At 37.0% G+C, this 19,082-nt stretch overlaps 1 protein-coding gene across 7 annotated transcripts in view; it reads left to right on the top strand.

The window, feature by feature from the left end:
- Nucleotides 1-19,082, top strand: part of CPED1 (cadherin like and PC-esterase domain containing 1) — a 308,960-nt gene that overhangs the window by 50,370 nt on the left and 239,508 nt on the right. For all 7 annotated transcript variants that reach the window (XM_017957126.3, XM_009203765.4, XM_003896508.5 and 4 more), the window contains one exon: nucleotides 7,568-7,674. In XM_017957126.3, the coding sequence (XP_017812615.2) occupies nucleotides 7,568-7,674 (107 nt within the window). The remainder of the gene's footprint in view (nucleotides 1-7,567; nucleotides 7,675-19,082) is intronic.

Genomic DNA, 19,082 nt, shown 5'->3' with positions numbered 1-19,082 from the left:
TTTTGTATCCTGAAACTTTGCTGAATTCATTTACCAGTTCTAGAAGCTTTCTGGATGAGTCTTTAGGGTTTTCTAGGTATGCGGTTATATTATCAGCAAGCAGCGACAATTTGACTTACTCTTTGCCAATTTGGGTGCCCTTTATTTCTTTCTTTTGTCTGTTGCTTTAGCTAGGACTTCCAGTACTATGTTGAATAGAAGTGGTGAAAGTGAGCATCCTTTTCTTGTTCCAGTTCTCAGGGGGAATGCTTTCAACTTTTCCCCATTCAGTATAATGTTGGCTGTGGGTTTGCTGTAGATGGCTTTTATTACCTTAAGGCATGTGAGGAGTTGCATGGATTAAGAAGGGGCTTTCAACTTACCGTGTTTCATTCAGCTCACTCCTCTTGGCTGTGACAGTTCCTCAGACTTTCTATTTTTTATGACCTTGACAGTTTTGAGAGGAACTGGTCAGCTATTTTGATGTCCCTCAGTGGGAATTTGCCTGACGTTTTTCTCATGATTAGACTAGAGTTATGGTTTGAAGGAGTGTGAACACAGAGATAAAGCATCATCCTTATCACATCATGTCAAGAGTTTGCGCTAACCACATGACTTAGCTCTGTTCATGTTAACCTGATTATCTGACTGAGGTAATGTTTGCTAGGTTTTTCCACTATATTCTTTTATTCCCTCTTTCCATATTGAACTATTTGGAAAGGTGTCACCATATGCCATTCACACTACATAACTGTTTTAGAATTATTCTGCATGAGAGATTTGTCTCTTCATCACTATGTATTTATTTATTCAGTCAGTTATTTGCACCATTACGGGCTCATGGATATTTATTTTCTACTTTAGCTTATAATTAAATATTATTCTATTTATTTAGTTGCCCAGATTGCTCCAGCTCTAATCATTGACTTAAGTGTGTCTTTGATGTACCTTTATTGTTGCTTTCCTTTGTTTGCTTGTTTGTTTGTTTTTGAGCACTTTCTTACTTTCTGACACTGCAACAGTCTAGGCTTATCTTGTGTGTTTCCTGCCCCAACCCTTTAATCAGTGATTGCTCTAACAACATGGTTCCTTTTATTGGAGAATGGTAAGTAAAATTAATTATGGGTGCTATGGTACTGGTCCACAGATGTACTACATGAAGAGTGCAGAGTAAGGAATTGGTTAATGCAACTTGAGAAATTTGGGAAGAGACAGAGGTATTTGCAATGGTTAACTTATATCCAACTAATCTTGTGGTGGAATTAAGTATAGACCTTAATTTATCATCAATAAGCTAAAAATGTACTCATGAACATAACACTCTGCACTAATCCTGATAAAGGATGGGTACGGGTAAATACTTTGTTATTTAATCAGGATTTTATAATTTAATTGTGAAAAGAAGGGTAATACAAATGAACAGTGAACAGATAAAATATCCTCACATATTATATTATAAAGGAATATTATGAATTACTAAAAAATGAGACACCTTTAGTACTTCACCTTAAAGGAAAGAAACTCAGGAAATCATCCTTGTTGTATCCTTATGGAATATGATAGTTTAATATTGTGAATAAGTAAATGAGGCTTGGCTTTTGTAGCTTTGTATTCTAGAAGCTCTTGGACAAGTTTATTTTCCAAACTATACTTTACAAATCTGTTCTGCCTCAAATTAATGTGTACGTGTTTACAGAAAATTTCCAATATGTAAAGCACTGGAATCTCCCATTTGTTTTTATAATTTAAGCACGATGAGTTATTAACTTTGTTCTTCTCATGTTTATTTCTCCTCTTTTATCCTTACCAGCTAAGAACCAAAATTATATTTATTTCATTTTTTAAAAACTAATGTTTTTCTATTATTCTATTTTTAATTATAGAATAGAATTTCAATATACTTGCTTTTGATTTAATTATAATTGTTTGCCGTTCACATGCAGTTATTCACTGATTTACTAGTTTATATATTTTACAAATATGTGGCAAATGCTTTATATTTCAGCCACTATTTTAGGTACTGAGAATCTAGCAGTGAACAAAATAGATATAGCCTCTGCCCTCATGGAGCAGACATTCAAATTGGGGAAACCATAATAAACAAATACAGAAAAAATATATATATAATCTGTGAGACGGTGGTAAATACTATGGAAAAGAAGAAAGCAGGAATAGGCTTAATATTGTTAAATTTTTATTAAGTGTGCCAGAAAATTAAAGTTGTCATTCCTTGAGAATAAACAGCATTTGATGCTAATATGAATGATGCTATCTCAGAGTTCTCTGTTGTTCTCTGGATTAAATTATGGAACTTGCAGATGTTATCAGTGAAGGATGTCATTTGTGAGTCAGGAAATGAGTGTTTGCTTTATGGCAGCCTGTCTATGAGAAACTGGAAATATTCTAAAGGCAGCCTCACTCCTTATTGCAGATACTTGATTTTAAAACAAAACCAAACAAAAACTTCTAAAAATTGCTCTTTTAACACGAACAGATGTTAGCTGGTTTCTGAGAACACTTAGAGAAGGATAAAAACTGTAGTCAGTGCCATTTTATATCTGAATTAATTGATCTGGATCCTGACATCTCCTTCCAAAATTGTCTGAGAAGTTTGTGTCTTTTCCAGAGATAACACTGTGAAGGCATGAGAGTGATTCATGTTATCAGCAGTTTCGCTGCCGAGTGTTTGGGAGGTGCCTGTAGGTTTTTCACGTTTCTGTAATTCTGAGATGGGGACCGGAGCATCCACATCCTGTTTTCCTGGAATTATGCCCTATGACCTTTCTATTTAAGACCTTAGTAAGCCTGATCAGGAAGTTCTGGTTTCTCTGCAACAGGGAAAGAAATAATTTTAACAGTTAAAAAAAAAAAAAAAAAAACTGAGAAAGTTTTAAGGATATATTTTCAAAAATAGATAGAGTTCAGGTACATATTTCTAGTTCCTGAGTACCTGTGGGGTAAGTACTAGCTCCTTTTGTATAGGAAGATTTAACTTTGATTACCACTGGTACTGCCAATAGTATGATGGGGCACAATACCTAGGTGAGGGTCTAGGGATACCTGAGTTATACCTGCTGTAGTTATTTCTTCCTCCGAGCTTCCAAAGAAAAACAGATGCACTGGACAGTGGAGAGAAAGGCTAGTTTCTCCAGATAATTTCTATGTCTGTTTCCTCACATGTAAAGTACATGTAATAACACGTAAAAATTGTTTCTACTCCACCGGGTTGTTGGAAATATTACATAAATTAATACATGTAAGGCATCAATAGCTAAATTTATTTGTTGCTTCCCTGTTTTCAAAGGAGATAATGGTGTAATGTTCAAGAACATGGCCACTAGAACTAGTTGTTTGTATCCAAACTCTCCTCCCACCACTAACTGGAAGGGCGACCTTGGGGAAGTTATTTAACCTTTCTGTGCCTGTAAAAAATAGAATAATCATATAAAATAGATTATTGTATGGGATAAATGAGATAATACAAATACGTGGAACAATATTTGGCACATTGTAAGTTCTGAAGTACTATTAGCTGTTGACATCATTGTTACTACTATTTCTACTACTCATTTATTCGTAGTGGCTTTGGCCCCCAAATCCTAATGCAGTGTTCTAAAGAGCATGGCTAAATCATATAGGGATGTCCTTTTCCCCATGCCAGGAGAACCTAAGAAATTACCATCCAAATTGACCAGGGGCTTTGCCTGTTTTCACCTAACACAAATCTGATGTCTTAGCACTTCTTACTCTAATGTCAACCTTCTCGGTGCAGAAAAAGCACATCGAGAAAGACACAAACAACGAGCATTTACTCTAGTGCTTAGAAAGAGCCTGTCCTAGGCCATTTACAAGTATGGCAACAGCCTTGAGACAGGCTCAACATGGAAAACAGTCTAATGAGAGAGTGAATGAAAAAGAGATGAGGCAAGTCCCAGGTAGGAGCAGATTCTGAGCCACTTTTGCACCCAAACTGGGAAGAAGAGATGTAAGAAAAAAAGATGATCAGAGACCACTCTTGATTTTTCCAGGCTCTGAAAGGAAAGAACCCTAAGAGTTGCAGCCCTTGCCACCTTTAATGTAACCAACAAAATGTCCTTGGAGTTGAATGACCTTCCCCAATCTTATGGAATAGCATGATAAATCTAGAGATCAAAGGGTAGATTCAAACATCCCTCTAGGACTAATTAACCAAATAGCAGTTTGCCTGATGTTATCTTAATAAAACCAATTTATCTAATGAACAACTCTAATTCATTAAAAGCTAATACACGGAACATCAATTTGTCAAATGGCCAGCTCATGGAAACCTGGAACACTATTGTTTTATGCCAGGTCTAGAATGGCGTGCTGCTATCAGAGATAGAGCCCAAGCAGAGTTAGGGCCAGGTGTGGGGTAACAGACCACGGCAAACTGGAGAACGTGTGGGGAGTGGCTCCAGCCAGTCACTGCCTTGTAGGATATGGACCCAGTGTTACCAGAGCTTCCAAGTTTTCAAATAAAGGCTGAAATTGGAATTTTCTATGTGAATTGTGCTGACATTTGCATTTTGGCAAATACTTAAAACAAAAACAAAACAAACGCTGTGCAGGCCAGGTGTATCCCGTCTGAGGGCTTGACTTGCCTCTGTGCTTTTAGTTTACAGTCGCTGCTGGAGACCTAGGGCATTGGCCTCCTAGATGCTCATGCTTTCAGCTGTGAAATGTGGCTCCAAAGTCCCACAATATATAGTAATTTGTCATTGTGCTGAGGTACAAATTTGTATCCCAAATGCTCCAAGGCTAACTTCTCCATGTGATTTACTTAGCTAGTGAAAGTGCTTTGATGTCTGCCCAGTTTCTACATTTCAATGTGGCTTTAGGGCTTCTTTAACTAAATTTGAATACATAGTACCTCTCATGAAACAAGTAAAACTTCATTAAAAAAAGAAAAAGGGCTTTGGAAAGCAGGGGAGGGAGTTGACTTCCAATGTTGGAAATAGAAATGAAGACAAAGTGAGAAGGTCTACTAAATGGGTAACTAGGAAATAGCTTTGGGAACATTGAGGTGGGATTCAATGTGGGTAACAGTGGGGGTTTGGAGTGGAAACAATCAGCGTTTTTAAACTGTGCTAGCAAGCATTCGGGAATAAGGTGTATGAAGATATTACTTGAAATTTCAGTTACACTTTACTTCATTTTAAGAGGAGATTTGTGGGCTATACACTATTTTTAAATTATTAATTTAAAATATTAATTAAACATCTTTGAGAGATGAGGGGGTCACCCTTATGAATGCCAAAAAGCTGTGTAATGCTTTGTAAGTTATTTTACTTTCTCCCACTTTGTTTTTAATTTGATCCCTCAAAGAGATTGTTGAGGGCAGTGACTTTCTGCTCTTTTTTTTTTTTTTTCTATTTACTTTCATACTTTGAGTACAATGTTCTGTTCATAGAAGATTCTTAATAAATTCAATGCTTTGAATTATTTAAATGTGTCTTTCCCTTTTAAACATTTATGGCTTGAATATATATTTCTCTCAACTCTAGAAATGATGTATGTGCTTTGAATAGTGAAGAAGAGTATGCTTTAGACGTGGAGGAATATAAAACTTACTCTGAGACCAAAACGCCGCAGGTCATGATTTGAAATCCCTCTTTGCATATCTTTATCTTCTTAAAATATTTAGTTGGGAATCATATGACAGGAGGTTTCTTCTAGGGTTCTAGCATTTCCTGGGCTAGAAATGATATAGAAGAAAATAGTCTTTGTGTTTCACTTTGAATCGAAATCAAAAAGTTTGGGATGAAAAAGCCAGGTGCACTTTTAAAATAAAGTATTGGAATCATCATATAGTATTTGGTTTTGTCTATAGGAATCGATGGGAACTTTTCTTGAAAGTGAGAGTGTATGGAACAGGGTAGATCTTGCAAGCCTAAGGCCATGTTGCTACATGATGAGATTTTTCTCATCCCCAAATCAGCTGCTGCTCCTCTCCTTGCACCTTTGCCTTATTGTGCTGTCTTCCAGCATCTTGGGATACATCAAACAAACAGAGAAGTTCTAGGACAAGAGCTTGATTCAATTGCCTGGACTCCTTTGTTTGGTAGAAAGGTTTCCCTTCCAGCAACAGGACAATTGAAAACAGGGGAACCAGTAGCCCAGACAGCACAGGACTTGTGAAGCTGAAAAGCACAGGACTTGTGATTGGTGGGGAGTGAAATTTCATTTCTAATTGTCATAGATCCCTCTTCCTTATTAATACTTTTCTCATAAAGCTTTTTTTTTGGAAATACTATGCTTCTCAAGTGAGAAATTCTGAAAAAATTTGAAAAGAGAGGTATTAAAGAGGTTGGTTGCTTCTAGGCTTTTTAGAAGCTACTAGACCTAATGCAGGAGATGACTGGTGAGGTCTGGCATGAATAATCACTCGAATATTTATCTCATGATTGATCAACAAAAGAGATGATGTATATAGAAATTGTTTAATTGTTTTTTAAATTGGATTTTCATCCAAAATAAGGACTATTTCCTAAGTAATACCAATTCATTTAGACATTACCCAGTGGGGTTTTTTTCTGGTTATTTTTGAGATACCTATTTTTATATTGTCTCTGAATAACATTAAAAATTGAAATACATTTATTCTGTTGCTTTTATTTTTGCTTTTTCTCCATGAGGTAATGTGTTTACCATGCTCTCAAGGAGTAGTTATTCATGCATTATTCAAGAAATATTTTTAAAGCACCAATTATATGTAGGGCATGTGATCTATATCTGTATCTATATGTAGATATAGATATATAGCAATATATTTAACAATATATATAAAATCAAAGTGAATAAAGTTAAATAAACCCATGTATACACACAAATGTTAACTTTATAATGCTTAGAGATTAGGCAAGAATGTACCCTTCTGAGATTATTTTGGCAAGTTAGTATGATTTATTGGCAAAGAGTTTTGTCCTTGGCGAAATAGCTGAAATATCATTTGCTTTCGTCCCTGTTGTACTCCACAGTTTGAACTGAACTCTGCTGTGTATAACTAGATTACAAATTTCTTTTATGCAAAACCTGTTGTTTTTATTTTCATTGAATTTTATTTTCTGCCTATTACAACATTTTCTTTTATGAAACATTACAAAAGTAAATTTGATGTTTGACGTTTAGATCTGTGAAAAATAGTGGGAGTATTCAAGCCTGGAACAAAATATTTGATGTTTTCACTTCTTATCATTATTTGATTTCACAACTTTCTTCTATCTTAAAAGATTTTATTATTTTTCCTCCCAAATCTATAAAAAAGACTTTATTAATTTTTAAAATAAGTGATTTAAGGTATTCTAATTTCAATCTTTTAAATGAATTTTATGTCTTTAGACAATTAAATTTTCTATAGAATAGAATACTAAATATAAAAATATTAGAACTTCCAAAATTTAAAATTTGAATTTTAGTTATTTTATTGACTTTTTGTCTTAAGTATATTTGAGATCATTTACTTGTGTTTTAGAATTTAACTAATTACATTTTTTATCTGAAGATTTAAATATTGCCTTTAAAATATCTGATGAAAACTTATTTGTTTTGAATATTCTTTTGCTTTTAGGTGATCTGGGCTCTTGGGATCTGCTCATTTGCCTGTCTTCTAAGAAAGCAAAAGGAAAACCCTGCATATCCAAGGAGGTCATGTGCCAGTTAGGTTTACATCAAAAGGTAAATACTCTCAAAATGTGCACAGATTTTATCAAGCCTACAGATATTAACACTGGTATTTCCTGGTCTATAATGTTTAAGAGTCTTAAAGAATTAGCATTATTATATCTATGGAGAATCTGCCAACTGGCCATGCCTTATATACTTTACCATAAAATAGTCACCACTTTCTGTTTGATAAGATCTCCCTCAGCTTCGGCTGCTGCAGATACTGTTGTTTTACTCAGCAAGACCCAACTTTAACTAGGAGTCTGTAGCCTATGAAGTGTTGCTTAATCTGACCACTTGTTCACCGAAGTGGTAAAGTCTTTATTTTTTAGATGCCTGTTCTAATTTTTTCTAACTTAAGTTGGTATCTTAAGTTACAATAGAATTTAAAAAATTTCTAATTACCTTTTAAAATTGACATTTAGTACTTACTGTTTATATTGTATGAACTTTTATAAATAGTTTTAGAAAACTTAACTAAAAATTATCCAATGTTTACCATGTGCTAGTCACTGTGCTGGAAAATTTACATATTGTTGATACCTGCAACGAATCTGTAAGAAAAGTGCCAAATCCAATAGCTCTTATACAGCCCCTAACTGGAGATGGAGTATTGTACCCAGATCACTTGATATTCCTACAGTTCACTATCTAGGTAACTCCTTTTTTCTAACTCTTCACTTTTTTGGCATTTGGGCTGAGCACACGCTTTTGTGACTCTATGTACATCTCTGGCCATTCCTCCTCTGTTGTCCTTGCAATCAACTTTTCTCTGCCCATTCTTGGAATGCCTGTGTTCCCTAACACCAATCCTGAAATTTCAACAACCATTTGTAGTTGAGATTCCAAAATCTACGTAAGGTACAGAGCCCTTTCCCAGGCTTTGGGCTTGAATATGCAACAGGCTGCTGAACATCTGCATTTGGATGTCCCACAGACATATCAAACTCAACCTGGCAAAAACTGACTCATTCCTTTCCTCAGTAAGTTCTCTTCTGCTCTTGTGTTCAGAAGCTTCAGAGCTTCTGTTTTGTTTGTTATAAGCAGAGTCACCCAGTCTGTCATCTCCCAAGATAGAAATTACCCACTTTGTCATCTGCTAAGATAGAAGGGCCATCACCGTTGAGCCCTTCCTTCCTCTTTCTTGGCATTGACCTTCTATCGATTGCCAATACTGCTGAATTTAACCTCTTAACATGTCTTTTTTTCTTCTGTTTTTGTTTTGTTTTTTGAGACAAAGTCTCCCTCTGTCACCCAGGCTGGAGTGCAATGGCATGATCTCACCTCACTGCAACTTCCGCCTCCCAGGTTCAAGCAATTCTCAGGCCTCAGCCACCCAAGGAGCTGGGATTACAGATGTGCACCACCATGCCTGGCTAATTTTTGTATTTTTAGTAGAGATGGGGTTTTGCTGTGTTGACCAGGCTGGTCTCGAACTCCTGGCCTCATGTGATCTACCTGCCTTGGCCTCCCAAAGTCCTGGGATTACAGGCCTGAGCCATCATGCCAAGCCTACCTCTAAACATTTCTCACATCTGTCATCTAGTCTCTGTACTTACTACCTTTATTCTGGTCAGATAATCATCATCTCTTACCTCGGTTATTGCTAAATCTTCCTCACTGGTTTTTCTGAAGCGAATATTTTACCCCTGAAATCTATGCTACTCACAATTATGAGATGAAAAATATAAAATGGTGAACTTGCCTTTTTACATCTATGCTTGAAGTCTTGAATGGCTTCTCATCAATCCTAGAATAAAGTCTTAGTATTTGCTTTGTATTAGGCTTCTGGGAAGAATTAAATGCCATACTCATAAAGGTGTATCTGAAGACAAACTAATGAAGAAACTATTTACAGAGGTTTTGGCAGGGTAAAATAAACTAAAAGGCCTAGTGAGGCGCTCAGGAACCAGCAACATTATAAAAGTTTTACCACACTGGGTTGTAGGAGGGATGTGTAGAAGGAATGGTGTAGCCAGAATCTCATGAGAGCTGGAACCAAGAAGGAGGAATCTTTGGAAAGGTGCCGTAAACTTAAGGGAGTGTAGCCTTTGCCATATCACAGACCTGCAGAGAGAAAGCCTTGTGGATAAACACCCCACCTCTCTCTACTCCCACCCTCCAATCTCTTGCCAATGCCTCCCATTGGTCCAACCTAACTGCTAGTCAAAGGGCAAGAGATTCTCTGTGATGCCACCCACAAAAGTCAGCCTCTTGGGGAACAGAGCAGGCAGCCCAGTCCTGGAGGACCAAGTGGTGACTATTTAGCACAATAAGCTAGTCAAGGTTTTTTGCGAATGGCTTTTGCCTAACAGTACCCTTCTCTTATATCTTTCTAACTGGGTGTCATGCTGCAAGTGATATGAAACTGCTTATTATTCTCTAAACCCTGGTGCTGTTTTCTGTCACATACCTTTATTCTTAGTGTTTTCTCTGCCTGAAAGGCTCTTTCTCAGTCCTCTTTACCTCAGTGATTTTCAACCAGGGAGAGATTCTGTCTCCTCTAGTAATATTTGGCGATGTCTAGAGATATTTTTGGTTTTGTCACATGTAGGGGGGATGGTTGGTACTGGCATCTATAGGTTAAAGTCAAGGATGCTGCTAAATATTGTATAATGCCCACAACAAATAATTGTGTGGTCAAATATGTTCATAGTGGCAAGGTTGAGAAACCTTGATGTGGTCCCTTGCCTTAAAGTCAGCGCTTAAGTCTGTTACACTCAGCACCACTATCACCCCAGAAGCTCCAAAGCTTCTGTTTTGTTGGTTATAAGTGGAATCACCCACTCTGTCATCTCCTAAGATAGAAATCTGGTCTTCACCCTCGAGCCCTTCCTCTTCCTTGTCATCTACAATTGCCAATACTATGGAATTTAACCTGTAAATATTTCTCGGATCTGTTATCTATTCTCTGTACTTACAACCTTTATTCTGCTTACCTGGATTGCAGGCAGGGCTTCCTGGCCTTTCTCTTCCTAGATATTCATACAAATCCTCAAGCATATCTTGAATTCTATACTTATCACATGGTTCATTTTTTTTTTTTTTTTTTTTTTTTGTCATCCGCAAATACACGTCAGGCTCCACCAGCTAATGAGGACAAATGAGATCACATTGGCATTAGTATTGATATTTTGGGGGCAATACAGGTTTTTTTTTGTTTTTTTTTTTGAGACAGAGTTTCACTCTTGTTGCCCAGGCTGGAGTGCAATGGCACGATCTTGGCTCACTGCAACCTCCGCCTCCCAGGTTCAAGTGATTCTCCTGCCTCAGCCTCTGGAGCAGTTGGATTACAGGCGTCTGCCACCACGCCCAGCTAATTTTTTGTATTTTTAGTAAAGACAGGGTTTCATCATGTTGGCCAGGTTGGTCTTGAACTCCTGACCTCAGGTGATCCACCCGCCTTGGCCTCCCAAAGTGCTGTGATTACAGGCATGAGCCACCATGCCTGGCTCGCCTGCAATACAGGTTTTGTTTGTTTCTTTGAGATTAGAGTCTTGCTCTGTCACACAGGCTAGAGTGCAGTGGCCGATCTCCACTCACTGCAACCTCCAGCTCCGGGTTCAAGCGATTCTCCTGCCTTGGCCTCCCCAGTAGCTGGGATTACAGGCACATGCCACCACAGCCAGCTAATTTTTGTATTTTTAGTAGAGATGAGGTTTCACCATTTTGGCCAGGCTGGTCTCAAACTCCTGACCTCGTGATCCACCCGCCTCTGCCTCCCAAAGTGCTGGGATTACAGACATGAGCCACCATGCCTGGTCACAGGTTTTCTTAAGAAGCTTTCTGGTGGGTCTCAGCAGCTTGGGCGGCGAGAGGAGCGGCAGCGGCCAGGCAGCCCAGCTTCACGAAGGCTCTCGGTGCGACGAGGCCTGCAGGCACCTGGCATGTGCCCTCCTCGTCACCAGGATGCCCAAGAGGAAGGACATGAAGGGACCACCAAGGAAGAGCCCAAGAGGAGATTGGCGCAGTTGCCAGCTAAACCTGCTCCCGCAAAAGTGGAAGCGAAGCTGAAAAATGCAGCAGCGAAGGATACATCTTCAGACAAAAAAGTGCAAACAAAAGGGAAAAGGGGAGCAAAGGGAAAACAGGCCGAAGTGGCAAACTAAGAAACTCAAGAAGATTTACCTGCAGAAAACAGGGAAATGAAAACTGAGGAGAGTCCAGCCTCTGATGAAGCAGGAGAGAAAGAAACCAAGTCTGATTAATACCGTATACCATGTCTTATCAGCGGTCCCTTTCTCTCTTCTTGTGCAATCCAGAGGAATATTTCTTATCAATTATTTTGTAAATGCAAGTGTTTTAGTAGCTCTAGAAACATTTTTAAGAAGGCGGGAATCCCACCTCATCCCATTTTTTAAGTGTAAATGCTTTTTTTTGGAGGTGAAATCATTCGCTGGTTGTTTATTTTTTTTTTTTGCTACAACCAGAAAATAGTGTGGCACATTGAATTATGGGAGGCTTTGACTGTCTCGGGTGTCAGCTTAACATTCCATAGATGGGGGGTTAGTTTTTATATCCTATAATACAAAGCATATTAAATGGCAATATGGAGTCAGTCCTGCATTTAATGTCTTGAACATTTTTAATTACTTCTATTTCCTTGTTGTTTTTTAGTAGAATTGTTTCCTAAAGAAAACCACTCCTTGATCACGGCTCTCCCTGTCGGAATTGTGTGCACGCTGTAAGATCTTTGATTGTGGCAGTCCTGTTTTCCTAATAACTTTGTTACTGTGCTGTGAAAGATTACAAATTTGAATATGTAGTGTACATGCTATTCAGTTGTGAATTGGTGAGACGTATATAATAGCTTATTAGCATGTGAAGATACCGATAGCCTCTTAAGGAAAATTTGCTTCCAAATTTTAAGGGGGAAAGTCGCTGGAATAACTTTAAAAAAGAATGACAATACATGGCTTTTTAGATTTTTGGTATGTGTGTTAAGAATTGTGTACAAATTTAAATGTCTGTGCTGATCCTCAACCAGTAAAATCTCAATTATGAAAGAAAAAAAAAAAAAGCTTTCCCATCTATTTCCCTCGCAGGTGTCTTCCATGTACTTAGAAACAGTGTTTTTGGTATGCTGTTTCAGACCATTACACAAAAGATATTGAGGAACAGTCCATGCTACTTTCGCTGTCAATCATGGCTCCTGTGATAGTTATGTTCCCAGCCTGGGGTGCAAAATCTCTCCCCACAGCTGTAAAATTTTGAGACACCCAAAGTCCGTGCATTCATCAGTCCTATATGGATTGAAACTAGACTTTGTTCAGTATACATTAAAGAGAACATTATTCTATTTAACTCAGTTCTTCACTTTGTTTCCTGAGCCCCAAAATGTATGGTTGGTACCTGGACAACACAAAGTCACACATAAAAACTCTTCCCGTGACTCTTCTGTCCCTTCTCCTTGGGCTTTTGTGGTCAACTCTTGCACCATCACTCACTAGCTAAAGGATTTTGGTCACGTTATTTAATCTCTGTAGCCTTCAGCGTCTTTTCCTGCAATAAGAAGGCATTAGACACTGGACAGTCTCCAAGACACTTGCTGGTTTTAGATTTGCATGAGTCACTGGAGATGAGTGGAATATGTGAAGAGAAGAGAGCAGAACAGATCAGCCAGCGATGGCAATGGAGAAGGCAAGAAGGGGGTTATGGGTGAAATAGGTAGAGAAGGAAATTATAAAGTAAAATGTCAGTTATGCTGGGATTCTCCTTTTAAATTTAACTTTTTATTGTTTTTGGAGACAGAGTCTCACTCTGTCTCTCAGGCTGGAGTGCAGTGGCGCAATCTTGGCTCACTGCAACTGCGGCCTCCTGCGTTCAAGTGACTCTCATGCTCAGCTTCCCAAGTAGCTGGGATTACAGGCATGCACTGCCACACCTAATTTTTTTTTATTTTTAGTAGAGACTGAGTTTTGCCATGTTGGCCAGGCTGGTCTTGAACTCCTGGCCTCAAGTGATCCGCCCACCTTGACCTCCCAAAGTGCTGGGATTACAGACACGAGCCACTGTGCCTGGCCTTAATTTTAAATTTTGACGTAATTTTAGACTTACAGAAAAATTGCAAAGATAGTACAAAGATTTTTCCAAATACCTTTCACTGAGCTTACTTTAATGTTAAATCTCACATAAACATGATACTTTCATCAAAACTAAGAAATTAATATGGATACAAGCTGTTAACTCAATCATAAATGTTATTCAGATTGCATCTTTAAAAAAAAAAAAGTTTGCCCCTTTTCTGCTCCAAGAACCTATCTAGTACCCCTCATTGCATTGAGTTTTCATATCTCCTTACTCTCCTTCAATCTGATGCAATGTTTTTTTCTTTCACGACCTTGACATATTTGAAGAGTACTGGTCAGGTGTTTCGTAGAATGATCCTCAATTTGGATTGGTCTGATAATTTCTTCATAAGGTTATGAATCTTTGGCAAGAATTTCATGGAAGCAGTCTACCCTTCTCAGTGTAAAATATCAAGGGGCATATGATGTCCTTGTCTCTTGTTACTGGTGATGTTCACCTTGATCACTTGGCTAAGGTGGTGTTTGTTGGATTTTTTCCCCGTATAATTAATAAACATCTTGGGAGATAATATTTTGAGACTGTACAAAGATCCTGTTTTTCCTTAAATTTTGCCTATAAATTTTAGGATCCAGAGGTGGATCTTGCTCACAACAATTTTTATTCTGGTGTTCTAATGGCGATTTTCTATTTCTCTTATTACTTTCATAATTATTAATTGAAATTCCTCTGTAAGGAAGAGCTAGTCTTTCTCCTGCATTTATTTATTCAATAATTTATTTATGTCAGTATGGACTAATGGATATTTGTTGTATTCTATGGGTTACAAATCAGTACTATTGTTATTAATTTTTTGTTGTTGCTCAAATTGTTCCAGCTTTGGTCATTGAGAGCTTATTCATGTTGGCTCCTGGCTCTTTTGACATGTCATGTGTTCTTTTCTTGGACACTTCCTTATTGTTTAGCACCTTGAGACACTCTAAATTCATCTTGCATTTTTCCTGTGCCAGGCTGGAATTAACCATTTATCCAGGAACCCCATTCCTGTTATTGCAGAATGATATTTAAAAACAAAGATCTGGGTACTAGGTGTGCCCATTGCTACTGGGGTGTCATTGAGTTTGGGCTCTCTCAGTAGAGAGAGCTTGGACATGTCTGTATGTATATTAATCCATGCAGACATACACTTGTATTTATTTCTGTGTCTGTCTCTATATGTACATATTAAAAAGCTGATTCTTACCATACCCCTGTTTGCTATCCAACACTACAAGGTTTATTATAGCCTTATGCTGTCCTCATTTGTAACTTCTTTCTCAGATAGTGAGAAAATTGGATCTCATTTACATCATATTTCCCTATTTGTTTAACCCTAGCATACAAATACATTAGGTTTAGAATTATTAACCTATACCCCTGTGAGAAACAAATTTACTAATAAAAGTAAATGTTTTGTGTATGGTCTTTTTGCCTAATAATATTCAGTCAAAATATTATTTTCTGGAGGTACGGCATATCTTTTTTCCTTGCTCCCTTCGCTGTGGCTATGTCACTCAGTAATACAGTTAGGGTCATTTGCTGCAATTTATATATTATTCGAGTCCCCAACCTCTACCCCCACTGCAAATCAGGGTTGAGTTTTTTTTTTTTTTAATTTGCATGTAGTAAAATTCATTATTTGTGGTTTATAGCTCCATGGGTTTTGACAAATGCATAGAGTTATGTATGTATCCTCACCCCTCAGTCATGGCAGAATGGTCCCATTATCTCCAAAATTCACTTGTTCTGCACCTTTGAAGTCATCCCCTTCTGTGATCCCTACCCTTAACAGTCACCACCAACTTATTTTCTGTCCCTATTTTGTTTTTGTTTTTGTTTTTTGTTTGTTTGTTTGTTTTAAATAGAAGGTCATATGAGTAGAGTCATATAATTTGGAGCATTTGGGGTCTGGCTTATTTCACCTTAGCAAACTCATTTCAGATTCATCCCTGTTGTGTCAATTAGTTTATTCCTTCTTATTGCTGAATAAGATTCCATTTTATGGTCGTACCACAGTCTGTTTATTCATTCACAAGTTAAAAGACATCTGGATTTGTTCCACTTTATGGCCATAATGAATAACACTTGCCATAAACATTTGCATACAGGTTTCTGTATGAATATAACTTTTTCTCTCTTAAGGGTGATTCATATGGTAAATATATGTTTAACTTTAAGAAACTTTAAAAACAATTTTAAATTTAAAAATTTAAAAAATGTTTTAACTTTAAGAAGCTGCCCAACGTTTCTATAAATATGGCAAGTTACAGTTCCTTTTATTTAAAAAATAGAGAAAGTCACACATGAAAAATTTCCTGCCTTCAGGGTTACCTTTACGGTAAATTAATTTTTTAATCTTTCTGTAAGCATATCGTTTATTTCATGCTTTTATCTGATTGTGAAGCAATATTTGCATAGCTATCACAATAGTTAATTATACTAAATGTGGGTATATTACACAAACACTAACACAAATTACAGGTGTGACATAAAATATAATTATATGTGTAAAAATATATATAATAAATAATTATGTATATAATTATACATATAAAAATATAATTATACATTCATATAATTCAGTTTTTTCTGTTGTTGCTAGTAAAAATTCACTCTATTATTTGTTGATCACAAGGTCCATAGTCAACACTTTGTTTTAATGAATGACTTGAGCAGCAAAGCCTATAAAGCACATTTATTTAAAGACAATTGTTTTATAGAGATGTTTTGGAAACTCTTTTAGAAAATACAATTTCTCTCAGAAATAAATAGAAGTACACTTGTTTCCTGGATATTTCAAAAAAGAAGAAACAAAAAATAGAAACAAAAAAAATCAAAATTTTAAATGTGTTTTATCTAATAATTCTATTTCTCGGAATTTACATATTATTCTTTCTGGTCAGAGGATTGAACAGTGATTATGCTAATAGTGTTACTTATTATAGTAGAAAATTGGAACCAAAGTAAGTATTTTCGAAAAATAAATAATGCACATGAAACATGATTAATCAAATGCACATGATACATGATTAATCAAATGGAAATGCTCCTAATATGGGTAAAATAAGCAAATCAGAAAACAGTTTATATGTTCCAAATCCAAATTGTGTTTCTAAATATATGTAGAAAAATACTGAGTAACTAAAATGTTATGTTTCTAAATATATGTAGAAAAATACTGACTAACTAAAATGTTAGGAATGGTATTTCTTTCTGGTTGGAAAAATTATGAGTGATTATTGTTTTCCTCTTTACATGTAACTAAATATTCTATCATATATATATATTAATTCTACCATCAGGAAAAATACTGTTTTAAGTAAGGGCAATCCCCTACTTAAAATAAGTTTACCCTGCTAATTCTTATAAAAAAAGAAAAAACAACAAACATTCATAGTTGAATTGATCTGGCAGTTGGATGAGGCAATACCATTATTTTCTATTCATGTAAGTATGCAAGTTGTGAATCACTGCTTTAGCAGACAGTCCTAAAACCTTTATCCCACACTCAGTATCTTTTCCATTCTCTCTCCACATCCCCTTTTTACTCTTTACTGTGTTCTCCTAATTCTTATAAAACTTTAGCTAAAATAGTGACAATGAAAGTGTCAGTAACATTTACCATTAGAAGTTTTCAAGTTTCCTCTGGGATACGTTCTTACATTATTTCTTTAATCATTTATCCATTCCCTCTCCTCTTTTTACTTTCTGGAACTTCTATTCATCATGGGTTAAACCTCTTGATTTGCTCTCTAATTTCTTTTCTTTTTTTTTTCTTTTTTTTTTTTTTTTTTTTTGAGAGAGTCTCGCTCCGTCGCCCAGGCTGGAGTGCAGTGGCTGGATCTCAGCTCACTGCAAGCTCCGCCTCCCGGGTTTACGCCATTCTCCTGCCTCAGCCTCCCGAGTAGCTGGGACTACAGGCGCCCGCCACCTCGCCCGGCTAGTTTTTTGTATTTTTTTTAGTAGAGACGGGGTTTCACCGGGTTAGCCAGGATGGTCTCGATTTCCTGACCTCGTGATCCGCCCGTCTCGGCCTCCCAAAGTGCTGGGATTACAGGCTTGAGCCACCGCGCCCGGCCTCTCTAATTTCTTTATACCAGCTTCACTTTTAAAAAATTCATACATCATATTTATACATATTTATGAGGTACATGTGGTATTTTGTTTCATGCATATGTGCAATAATCAAGTCAGAGTATGTAGGCTACTCAAAACCTTGAGTATTTATTATTTCTATGTGATGAAAACATTTCAAGTTTCTCTTCTTGCTACTTGAAATATACAACACATGCTCTCCATTTTGTTTGTTTGTTTGTTTGTTTTTGCAATGGAGTCTGGCTCTGTCGCCTAGGCTGGAGTGCAATGGTGCAATCTCGGCTCACTGCAACCTCCACCTCCGGGGTTCAAGCAATTCTCCTGCCTCAGCCTCCTGAGAAGCTGGAATTACAGGTGCACACCACCACACCCCGCTATTTTTTTTTTTGTATTTTTAGTAGAGACGAGGTTTCACCATGTTAGTCAGGCTGTTCTCGAACTCCTGACCTCGTGATCCTCACACCTCAGCCTCCCAAAGTGCTGGTATTACAGGAGTGAACCACCGCAGACAGCCTCTATTTTTAAAAATAATTTCTACTTTTATTTTAGATTCAGGAGTACACGTGTATTTTTGTTACATGGGTATATGATGTGATGCTGAGGTTTGGGGTACGATTGATCCTGTCACCCAGGTACTGAGCATAGTACCCAATAATTAGCTTTTCAACCCTTGCCCCCCACTTCTCCTCTGCAAGTCCCCAATTTCTCTCACTGTGATCTTTATGTCCATGAGTACCCAGTGTTTAGCTCCTACTTATAAGTGAGAACATGTGATATTTGATTTTCTGTTTCTGCCTTAATTCACTTAGGATAATGGCTTAACACTAAATTTAGACAAATACCATTTATCAAGATGAAGGCCACAAAAGGCCTGAGAAACTTGACTTGAAGAATGTCTCAGTAAGTTTACTCTTGGTTTTATTGACTCATTCATTCATTCATTTATTCATACATTTATTTATTCATCTATCCCTTCACTGTTTCTACAATTATTTATTAAACGTATTTATTTAGCTCTATTTTAGGTGCTGGGAAGATAGTAATTAACAATACAGACAAAAATATATATTCTTGGGAAGCTTAGACATTTATGGATAGACGGGGAAAATAATCGCTAAGTAATAATATGATAGATGGTAAAAAGCACTAAGGAGAAAAATAAAGCAAGGAGACAAAATATTGGGGGATTGAGTTTAAGATCACCATGAAAGTGACATTTGAGTAAGGCCTGGAAGACAGGGCGCTCCCCATGCCAGGAT

The sequence above is a fragment of the Papio anubis genome, chromosome 4 (assembly GCF_008728515.1).
Source record: "Papio anubis isolate 15944 chromosome 4, Panubis1.0, whole genome shotgun sequence".
NCBI lineage: Eukaryota > Metazoa > Chordata > Mammalia > Primates > Cercopithecidae > Papio > Papio anubis.
Note: the sequence above shows the minus strand (reverse complement) of the source record. Positions and strands in the feature narration are given on the sequence as shown.